Genomic DNA, 12,006 nt, shown 5'->3' on the forward strand with positions numbered 1-12,006 from the left:
AAAAAAAGACTAATGTAATTTTTATACCCATCCAAACTATAAAAGAACAAAAATGTAAAATTGAGATGTTAGTCACAATTTTAATTTCAAAGTTCTGACCAGTTTAGATTTGATTAACGTTTAAGCTCTCACTAAATTGTATGTTTTCTTAAGAAGGAACTCAGATGACTTGAACTATAAAGTTACTGCATATCTTTGAATATGGATCCAAAGGCATACTTGTACAAATATAAGAATATCTATAATACATTTGTTTTCTTGCCTGTATTGAACTTCTTTTGGTTTTTATTGTTCTTTCATTTAAGATTTGACGTGGAAAAGGAGTGTTTGAAAATTGATGAAGATTACAAAGAAAAGACGGTAATAGACAAGTCACACTTGTCTAAAATTGAGACAAGAATAGATACAGCAGGTAATTGGAGAAAAAATAATAATTTAGTAGTCTTTAAAGTTTTTGAATTATAATAAAAACTGTCAATCTAGAAGACATTGTCTTTGAGTACTGCACAGATTACCATGAAAAGTTTATGGATTTTCTCCGACAGTTGACCATTCAACAAATTTGCTTCTCTCTTTTACCCACTTAATTTTTAAATGTAGTAAGACTTTAAAATATAAACCTACTTTTCTTACTGTAATTCATTTGTTTGTAATTCCTTTTTTTCCAATCCTTTTTTTCCTCCAAATTCTTCAAATTGTTTTCTATTTGCTTCAAAACAAAAAGATGGGGCAGTCTATTTGTTTTTGTTTGTAGTCAACAGATGAATGGCACCTATAAAGTAAAACAAAATCAATCATTAAAAGAATTCTGAATCCTCAAAACTTGTGAATGATTTAAAAAGAAAACATCACTAAGCTTAAGGAACCTTTTATTTTCTTTTGTTTATTTTATGATCTTTCTGCTCTCTTCTGCTTCTGTTAAAATAAGCATTCTTAGATTTAAACTTTAAAAATTCTGTTAAATTATATGTTTACATATAGCAGATAACATTTATTTCTAGGTCTAACTGAGAAAGAAAAAGATTTTCTTGCCATTCGTGAAAAGGAGAAAGGAAACGAAGCTTTCAACTCAGGAGATTATGAAGAAGCAGTGATGTATTATACCAGGCGAGCAGACGTTTGTTGTGGTTTAAACTTGCCTTTTAAAAAATGATAATGTTTTAATTGTTGAAACATAAATAAGCGGAAGTCTATGTCAGAATCTCTCAATGTATTGTACTTGTGATTTACCATATATTCACTTGTGTTTCTCCTATTTTTTCAATACTTTTCTCAAACCTTTAAGCTCCCACTCCACTCCTACTTTTGACAGAGGACTTAACTTCCTATCTTGCAGAGAAAATAGAAGCCGTCTGACAGGAATTCAACAGAAGGCCCATATGATATAGAAGTGAATAACTTGGGTTCTACTGTAGACTGCCTGGATTTAATTCTAGTATTTGTGGTGCTCCTTCCTACCACAGGACCTTTGCACATGCTAGGTCCACCATCAAAAATGCTTTTCCCATGGCTGATCTGAGTACAGTGGTGTTTACAACTAATTGATCACAACCAGATACAGATTTCCTTGTTCCTTCTCCACTCCCACCATTTCACTTGACTAGCCTTTGAAAGAGAAAAGAAAATTAAGAAAAAAAAAATGTTCTTCCCTCCTCCCATTATCTAGTTAATTCTGATTTATCCTTCAGGTCTTAGTCTTCACCTTACTTCTTTGGAGAAGTCTTACTTGACCTTCCAAACTAGGTTAAATCTCCATCCCACCCCACCCACTTCACCTCCCAATTTAAAGGCTCTTATAGCAGTCTTACCTCTCCTTTGTAGCACTTGTCAGAAGTATAATTTAAGCTTGTGTGATTTGATAATAACTAGAATGTAAGATTTGTAAGAGCAGAACCCATTTGTCAAGGATTTTTACATCATTGTATCCCCAAGGCCCAACAAAGTACCTGGTTCATAGTAGATGTTCAGTAAGTATGTATATGAACTTCTGAAGTTCTTAACAGCCTATGAAAAGTAGACTAAGTTTTTAAAATGTTGTTACAGATAAACTATTCTTATAGAATCACCAATGCCACCTTAACCCTAAACTCTGTACAGTCTTTTTTCCACCTTTGGAAATAAGATAGATTTTTTTTCAATATTGTTGATGTCTCTAAAGAAGTTTTCTCAGACTGTTTAAATGAAGACATGAGGTAAAGAGGATATATGATGGATCATTCATTCAGTACAGCCTCCCCTGTTCAGGCAGGTGGATATCAGTCTTGATAACTGTTCTTTCTTTTCTTGTAGATTTATACCAGAGAGTCTCTTGTCTATTACAGGTTGCAAAACTCTTTTCTTCTTTTATGAGGAGTCATGTAGTTGAAGAATTAAAGCAGCATAGTATAATGGTTAAGGGAATTCAGACTACCACTTTCTGACCTTAGGCAGATTCTTTTTTTTTTTTTTTTTTTTGAGACAGGGTCTCACTCTGTTATCCAGGCAAGAGTGCAGTGGTATGATCATAGCTCACTGCAGCCTCAAACTCCTGGGCTCAAGGGATCCTCCCACCTCAGCCTCCTGAGAACAGCTGGGACTACAGGTGTGAGCCACCACACGTGGATAATTTTCTCTTGCATTTTTTTTGTAGAGACAGGATCTCACTATGTTGCCCAGGCTAGTCTCGAACCCCTAGCCTCAAGCCATGCTCCCAGCTTGGTCTCCCAAAGTGCTGAGATTACAGGGGTGAGCCACCAAGCCTGGCTCCAAAAAATGTGTTTGGTATTTGATATTTGATATTAACTGACATCAACGGTTTTTTTTAAGGTGATCTATAGGTATTTATCTTTTTCTACCTTCATTTTAATTCCAGTAACTAAAGCTCAGATTCCAGATCTATGAGTATTTAAATTCCCATAATGCCTCTAAAGCCTGAGTTAACTTTAAGGCTATTTACTGGATGTTTAAGCGTCTGTTTAAATATTGATTTAGTATGCTTGTAGAATTGTATTTTATTATTTTTGATAATATACGCTATATTCGTTTGCAAAGGTTGCCATAACAAAGTACCACAGACTGAGCGGCTTAAACAAGAGAAATTTCTTTTCTCACACTTCTGGAGGTTGGAAGTTTGAGATCAAGATGCTAGTAGGGTTGTTTTTTTCAAGGCCTCTCTCCTTGGCTTCTAGGTGGCCGTCTTCTCCCTGTGACTTTACAGTCTGTCCATACATGTATGTCCGAATATCTTCTTATTATAAGGAAACCACTTTTATGGGATCAGGGCCCCCTCTCATGACTTCATTTCACCTTAATTAGCTTTTTAAAGACCCTATCTCCAAATACAGTCATGTTCTGAGATACTGTGGGCTTAGGACTTCAACATATGAATGTTGGTGGATACAATTCAGCCCATACACAGGTTATAATTGTTTTATGTGTAACTTAAGCTGAATTTCTCTACATTCTTGTGTTTACCTTAGGCTTGCTTGTTGCCAGTAATGGTTTCTTTTCTAGGAGCATATCGGCGCTTCCCACTGTAGTTGCCTATAACAATCGAGCTCAAGCAGAAATCAAATTACAGAACTGGAATAGTGCTTTTCAGGATTGTGAAAAGGTCTTGGAGTTAGAACCTGGAAACATAAAGGGTAAAAAATATTATAGAATTCTTTTACATTTACAGCAGGACCCATTAATAAAGGCCATTCGTAGATACTTGCAATATTTACATTAAAAATATTTCAGATAAACTCAAATTTTTGTATGTGAATCACCAACTTCACAAAGTTGCCTTTAAGTTTAACTTGTAAGTTAAGTCCCTGATTATTTGTACGGAAGTAGCTAATAATCCCAGAGGATTTAATAAAATACATATATATTTTTAAGAAGTATCTCAGTAAACAAAAAACCAACAACAAAAATAAAATAAAAGAGAAGTATCTCGGCCAGGCACAGTGGCTCACACCTATAATCCCAGAATTTCGGGAGGCCGAGGTGAGACGATTGCTTAAGTCTAGGAGTTTGAGACCAGCCTAGGCAACACAGCAGAACTCTGTATCTCAAAAAAAAAAAAAAAAAAAAAAAAAAAAAAAATCTCAAGTTTGCATTTGAACATTCTCTTTATCCAAAAAAAAAAAAAAAAAAGTATAACTTAATGTAGATTTTCTGGTATTTATAAATATAATAAAATGATAAGCCCACACTGGACCTCTAGAACCTTCTCCCAGCTTCTTTGTGGATATTTTCACCTAGGTGGCTGTATATAATTTTGTTTGTTTGTTTGTTTGAGACAGAGTCTCATTCTGTCACCGAGGCTGGAGTGCAGTGACGTGATCTTGGCTCACTGCAACCTCTGCCTCCTGGGTTCAAGTGGTTCTCCTGCCTCAGTTTCCTAAGTAGCCGGGACTACAGGCATGCACCAGCATGCCTGGATAATTGTTGTATTTTTAGTAGAGAGATGGGGTTTCACCATGTTGGCCAGGCTGGTCTCAAACTCCTGACCTCAGGTGATCCACCTGCCTTGGCCTCCCAAAGTGCTGGGATTACAGGCGTGAGCTACTGCTCCCGGCCTGTTTTTGTTTTGTTTTGTTTTGTTTTGTTTTGTTTTGAGATAGGGCCTTACTCTGTCACCCAGCCTGCTGTGCAGTGGTGCAGTCTTAGCTTACTGCAACCTCCGCTTCCCAGTCTCAAGCGATCCTCTCACCTCAGCCTCCCAAGTAGCTGGGACTACAAGCATGTGCTACCACACCCGACTAATTTTTTTTGTATTTCTTTAAAGATGGGGTATCACTGTGTCGCCCAGGCTGGTCTCAAACTCCTGAGCTCAAGTGATCTGCCCACCTCTACCTCCCAAAGTGCTGGGATTACAGGCATGAGCCACTAAGCCTAGCTTGCTATAAATAATTTAATTTTCACTTTAAATTAATAATTTGAATAACTTAATTCTAAATTAAATTTGTCCAAAAATGACTCTTTCTGCCACAAACCTGCACTCTATTTTGATTCCCTGTCCCTGTGACTGACCACCTTGTCATGGTTCAGGCCTGAAGTATGCAAATCAGACTCTATTCTCCTTTTCTGTTATCAAGAAAGAGTCATTCCAAGAGGGAGTGACATACATTGTAATAGACACATTATATTTCTTTAAATTTTTATGGATTCAAATAAATATAAACACTTTTTCACATGGAATGTATCCCTTTTTGCCTATAAACATGGTACAGGTGACAGAAGCCATGGGAGTGCTAAGGGGAAGCCTGGTGCATCACCTGCCACTGTCATTGTCATGGATTGCCCTCCATTTACCAATCAAGTCCTGTTGGGCCTGTGTTTTATGCAAGCTGGTCTCTGTCACAGAGTATGACTGGGCTCCCAGCTTTAGGCAGCAGCCCACTGAAGGTTTTGTCAACCCCATACCACTGCTCTGCCAGGCCCTGTGCCAAGCACTTTACGTGTATTAACTCTGTTAATTTTAACAAGTCTCGGCCGGGTGCAGTGGCTCATGTCTGTAATCCCAGCACTTTGGGAGGCTGAGATGTGCAGATCACCTGAGGTTAGGCATTCGAGACCAGCCTGGCCAAGATGGCAAAACTCCATCTCTACTAAAAATTAAAAAAAAAAAAAAGGAGGGGTGTAATGGCTCATGCTTGTAATCACAGCACTTTGGGAGGCTGAGGTGGGTGGATCATTTGAGGCCAGGAGTACGAGACCAGCCTGGCCAATGTGGCGAAACCCCATCTCTACTAAAAACACAAAAAATTAGCTGGGCATGGTGGTAGGCACCTGTAATCCCAGCAACTTGGAAGGCTGAGGCAGGAGAATCACTGGAACCCAGGAGGCGGAGGTTGCAGTGAGCCGAGATCACGCCACTGCACTCCAGCCTGGGCGACAGAATGAGAATACATCTCAAAAAAACCCATAATACATTTAAAAAAAAATTAGCTAGATATGGTGGTGGGCACCTGTAGTCCCAGCTTCTTGGGAGGCCGAGGCAGGAGAATTGCTTGAACCTGGGAGGCAGAAGTTGTAGTGAGCCGAGATCATGTCACTGCACTTCAGCCTAGGCGACAGAGCAAGACTCTGTTTCAAAAATAAATAAATAAATAAATAAATAAATAAAGAAGATGTTAGCATTAGGTAAAGCTGAGTTAAGGGACACAGGAACTCTCTGTACTATCTCTGCAACTTTTCTGTAAATATCCAATTATTCCAAGATAAAAAGTTTTAAAAAAGGACAATCATTATGTCATGAATATTTCTTCATGGAAATTCTCTTCAGGAATCTGCATAGCAATAGCAATAGCTAAATTATATTTAAAGTGCAGTGCTACAACTTTAATTAAATTTATAACAAAATGATTTATCATTTAGATGTTCATAGCTCATTCTAAGACTAAAGTTCAAATTGGTCAAATTTATAATTATGTTTTAAAATAGCATATTAAAATATGTGAGATAAAATTTCACACCTTTCGGCCAGGTGCAGTGGCTCATGCCTGTAATCCCAGCACTTTGGGAGTCCGGGGCAGGTAGATCATGAGGTCAGGAGAGTGAGACCATCCTGGCTAACATGGTGAAACCCTGTCTCTACTAAAAATACCAAAAAAAATTAGCTGGATATGGTGGCATGAGCCTGTAGTCCCAGCTACTTGGGAGGCTGAGGCAGGAGAATCGCTTGAACCTGGGAGGCGGAGGCAGTGAGCTGAGATTGTGCCACTGCACTCCAGCATGGGCAACAGAGCAAGACACTGACTCAAAAAAAAAAAAAAAAAAAATTCCCACTTTTCAGAATTACCAAACTTGATTCTTTTTCAAGGTAATGACATATTACACAAAGTTCTCCTTATATAAGAGTTAATGATGAGTCTAGAGAGGCATTCATTGTCAGTATTAAATAATTATCAAATTATACATTGAAACATACCAAAAAAATCAAATACAAATTATCAAAGTGTTTAATTTCTGGACCTAACTGACTTAATCATCAGGATTCTCTCAGTTCCCTGTGCTAAGTAACTCCTTCTAATCATTTTAGGGATTGCTATACAGATGTCACTAATGAGCCATATTCTGAGCTAGATGCTGGTCAGTAACATACTTTTTTTTTTTGGAGACAGAGTCTTGCTCCGTCACCCAGGCTGGAGTGTAGTGGCACAATCTTGCTTCACTGCAACCTCCACCTCCCAGGCTCAAACAATTCTCCTGCCTCAGTCTCCCAAGTAGCTGCGATTATAGATGTGTGCCACCATGCCCAGCTAAAAGTTTTTTGTGTTTTTAGTAGAGATGGGATTTTGCAGTGTTGGCCAGGTTGGTCTTGAACTCCTGGCCTCAAGTGATCCGCCCACCTCAGGCTCCCAAATTGTTGGGATTACAGGCGTGAGCCACTGTGCCTAGCCAATATACTAAATTTTGATAAGGGATTTTATGTTTTCAAAAAGTGGCAAAATAATACTCGCCATAATTATAAGAAGGAAAGGATTATTATCAGTGAAAATCATTCCGATATTGCAATACAATGTGTTGCCTGTGAAGGGTTGCGGTATGAAATCTCTTAGTCCTTGGAAACACTGGCAGGGCCTGGGGCTGCCAGAGGGCCAGAGGGTTGTTATAGAGGGGACAGTTGCCTGATGCAGCCTCTCTTATGTACCTCAGTGTCATCTCCTATGTGTGTATCAACATGAAAATAGGTGTAGTTGAGCTTTGGGTAATTACATCATGAAGTATTCTGTGCTGCTCATATTCTTCCACTTGCAAAATATGTTGCAACCATAATGCCAAATATTAAAAAGCATATCTTTTATTTTGGTAAATTTTCAGCTCTTCTGCGTCGTGCTACTACATATAAACATCAAAACAAGCTCCAGGAAGCTATAGAAGATTTGAGTAAAGTACTGGATGTTGAGCCTGATAATGAGTTGGCCAAGGTAAGTGCAGAAAGTGATTTCTCACCTAATTCTGTAGTTGGCTGTTTCTGTATTTATTTTAAAGTGGTATCAATCTTGCCAAACAAATTATGTTGAAGATTAGGTCACAGCTTTAAAAGGTAGGTATATTCCAGACACCCCAAAACGTTAACATCTATTTGAAGTGGAAGAAAGCAGAATCTTAAATTTTTTTTCAAAACTATAAACCTTCCTCTGAAAGACAAATATCAATTTTTCTTTTTCCTATAGTGTCGTAGGCAGTGTTTTTGTCTGAGCCATGTGGAGTGGTATAGAAGGTACCTTCCTAGGTAGGATTAGAGGTGAACTCCGTGGCCATTGAAGAGCGTTTCGCTCTGTAACTAGCATGGTAAGCACAGCATCATCGATAGCATATGCTACCTGACTGAGCAGACTGACTCAGTTATACATCTAGGGGATCTGTATTCAGGCCTAAAGAGTAGAGGTTAAGTGTCAAGAACGGATTTTCCCTTGCTTACAAATGAACAAGGTGGCCTACCAGAGGATACAAGATATCCTGGGTCAAACATCAAAGACTTTGTTACTCCAAGCAGATGAGCTTCACGTTCATGTCAGTTCCCCTTGCTCCCAAGTCCCACAGGGATGACACAGAGTGGCCCAGATGGATATTGCACTCAGTGGATTTATGTGGTGGCTGACAAATCAAAAATTTAGGAAACCAGCCAGGTGCAGTGACTCATGCCTGTAATCCCAGCACTTGGGGAGGCTGAGGCAGGCAGATCACCTGAGGTCAGGAGTTTGAGACCAGCCTGGCCAACACTGCACTCCAACAGCAGCGACAGAGTAAGACTCCATCTCAAACAAACAAAACTCTAGGAAACTCCCTTCTTTTATGATGGGGTGTAAGCAAACCTGCCCAATCTCTGCTCCATATGGAAGCATCACCTTTATTACACTAGAGAGCCAACACACCTGCCCTCTCCGCTGCAGATGAATACTATTTCAGTTTGCCAAGGTTGTTCTCAGTACAAACATCCTTAGAGATATCCAGAAAGAAGGTGGTTTAGTGCCTCTGCTGGCAGTATAGTCAGAAATAAGAGAAACCCATGGAGAAATTGTTACTAAGTTTCCACATATACCTATTGGGTTACCTATCCCACGGTCTCTGAGTGGCAGCTAATGTTGCTAGAATATCAGCAGCTTTTGTCAAGTCAACATTTTAGGTTTAGGTTTAGGGCCTGGCTTAGTATTTCCTTTTTGTAATGGTTATGTTTATTTATTTATTTTTGAGACAAGGCCTTTCTCTGATGCCTCAACTGTAATGTGGTGGGAGCATGGCTTACTGCAGCCTCCACCTTCTAGGCTCAAGCAATCCTGCCATCTCAGTTTCCTGTGTAACTGAGACCACAGGTGCACACCACCTCCCAAAGTGCTAGGATTACAGGCATGAGCCGTTGTGCCTGGTTTCAAATGAATTTTTATCTTAACAATATGCAAAGATTAATTCAAAATGGATCATATACTTTTTGATGTAAGATATAAAACATAAAACTTCTAAAAGAAAACATAAGAGAAAATCTTTATGACCTTAGACAAATATTTCTTATGTAAGACATGAAAAGTACAATCCGTAAAAGAAAAAGTTGATATATTGGACTTCATCAAAATTTAGAACATCTACTTTTTTGAAAACACAAAAGAATGAAAGACAAGCCACAGCTGGGCATGGTGGCTCACACCTGTAATCCAAGCACTTTAGGAGGCTGAGGCAGGAGGATCACTTGATCCCAGGAGTTTAAGACCAGCCTGGGCAACACAGCTGAACTTCATCTCCACAAAAAATTTAAAAAGCCAGACATGGTGGTGTGAGCCTGTAGTCCCAGCTACTCAGGAGGTGGGGGTGGAAGGATAATTTGAGCCAGGGAGGTCAAAGCTGCAGTGAGCTGTGATTGCACCACTGTACTCCAGCCGGGGCAGCAGAGGGAAACCCTGTCTCAAAAACAACAACAAACAAAACAAAAAACAAAAACAAGCCACAGACCACAAATTGGGAGAAAATACTTGAAAACTGTGTATACAACAAAGGATGGTGTATCTATTTTTTATTAGAGTCAGCATAAAATATTTCAGAATTTTCAGCATTATTGTAAAACAGTAATGTGGGCTGGGTGTGGTAGCTCACACGTGTAATCCCAGAACTTCAGGAGGCTGAGGTGAGAGGATTGCTTGATCCCACAGGTTTGAGACTAGACTGGGCAACCTAGTGAGACCTCATCTCTATATTTTAAATAAACAAACAGCATATGTAGCATGATTTCATTTGTGTAAAACTATACATCTCTGGGTATATATGCATAGAAACATCTAGAAGATTATCAAAATGTTAATAGTAGTATCTGAGTGGCAAGATTTTAGGTGACTTTTTTCTTTATTTTTTATACTTGTTACACTGGGTTTTTTGTTTGTTTTGTTTTTGTTTTTTTACAGTGGACATGTATGATTACAATCAGACAAAGGCCACCCCAAAAAAGCCGTGTCTTAGTTGTATTCATTTTTCAACATCTTTATGTTTTTACCTGAAAGAATGGTTATATTTATTATTAAAGGAAAATATTTTGTTTAATATGGTAATTATGTTGCAGAAAACCTTGTCAGAGGTTGAAAGAGATCTGAAAAATTCTGAAGCTGTATCTAAGACTCAAACCAAAGGGAAAAGGATGGTTATTCAGGAAATAGAAAACTCTGAAGATGAAGAAGGAAAAGACAGCGGAAGAAAACATGAAGATGGCGGTGGAGATAACAGTAAAATATCTTTTATATTTAGGTTATGTAAAAATCTGCCTTTCTATATGATGAGCTGGCTCAATTTTTCTATTTGTACAGAAATTCGTAATCTACCAAAGTTTTTCTAGCTTTGCCTTGTAAATTCACAAGCCGGCTTCGCTCATCTTTTTCTTAATACAGCTTGACAGAATCTCTCAAACCCATTTTCCTTCTTAACCTGTCACCTTTTTCTAGTGCTCAGTTTAATTCCTGGTCACCACCTTTAAATGTAAATGACTGTGTTCATATGACACAAACCATTTGCAAGTTAACTTAAATATCTCTCTTTGATAATTGTTTTGTATGTATCTTCTTGACTGCAAACAGATGTGTTGGTTTCAAAACAAGTATGGGTAGCCCCATTTATATGCCAAAAATGAATACATTACTAGAAAATTGCTATGTGTGTTTCTCAAAAATATTTTAAATATGCAAAAGAAATAAGTATAATTTAACACTTGATACAATATTTTAAGAGAATCTAGACTAGATAAAGCGTTATCTTCATAATATAAAACATCAAAAGTTATGTCAACTTTGAGGGGAAAGATTTGCCTCCTCACTTGACAAGGGACATAAAAACTTTTCTCTCCATCAGCTGGGCGTGATGGTTCACACCTGTAATCCCAGCATTTTGGGAGGCCAAGGCGGGTGCATCATGACGTCAGAGGTTCAAGACCAGCCTGGCCAACATGGTGAAACCCTGCCTCTACTCAAAATACAAAAATTATCTGGGTGTGGTGGCACGCACCTGTAATCCCAGCTACTCGGAAGGCTGAGGCAGGAGAGTGGCTTAAACCAGGGAGGTGGAGGTTGTGGTGAGCCAAGATGGTGCCACTGTACTCCAGCCTGAGCAATAGAGTGAGACTCCATCTCAAAAAAAAACAAAAAACAAAAAACTTTTCCCTCTTTCTTGAGAACACCTGAGCAACCGGCAGTGGCAGGGCAGTGGAGAGGGGAGATATTATCAATTTTGAAAATCATTCACAAGTAAAAATCAACTTGTAAGTAATTTGACAGAATATTCTAATTTTGAGAGAGATACAAAATGTTCAGTCCATTTTAAAAATAAAGAACAAGTTTTAATTTTTTTACATGACAAAAAATAATGTAATGTATACACTTCAGATTAAAATACAATCAGTTAAGATAGGATAAAGACAAAGGAACAGAAAGGGAGGGAGGGAGAAAGAGGAAGACAATCAGAGAGGTGAGAAGGAAGAGAGAACATAAAAAGGATTCAAAAGGGAGAAATTAAGATAACCAGTTTTTCAAGGATTCAGGCTTGCCTTTTAGCTAGATTGTA

The 12,006-nt window shown here is 38.4% G+C and overlaps 1 protein-coding gene across 1 annotated transcript in view; it reads left to right on the plus strand.

The window, feature by feature from the left end:
• The window catches only part of LOC111520886 (sperm-associated antigen 1), a 78,225-nt gene that overhangs the window by 21,950 nt on the left and 44,269 nt on the right, over window positions 1-12,006 (plus strand). Inside the window, exons 5-9 of the mRNA XM_023183980.1 lie at window positions 306-412; window positions 1,002-1,107; window positions 3,493-3,623; window positions 7,792-7,898; window positions 10,520-10,679. Of these exons, the coding sequence (XP_023039748.1) occupies window positions 306-412; window positions 1,002-1,107; window positions 3,493-3,623; window positions 7,792-7,898; window positions 10,520-10,679 (611 nt within the window). The remainder of the gene's footprint in view (window positions 1-305; window positions 413-1,001; window positions 1,108-3,492; window positions 3,624-7,791; window positions 7,899-10,519; window positions 10,680-12,006) is intronic.

The sequence above is a fragment of the Piliocolobus tephrosceles genome, chromosome 7 (genome assembly GCF_002776525.5).
Source record: "Piliocolobus tephrosceles isolate RC106 chromosome 7, ASM277652v3, whole genome shotgun sequence".
Classification (NCBI taxonomy): domain Eukaryota; kingdom Metazoa; phylum Chordata; class Mammalia; order Primates; family Cercopithecidae; genus Piliocolobus; species Piliocolobus tephrosceles.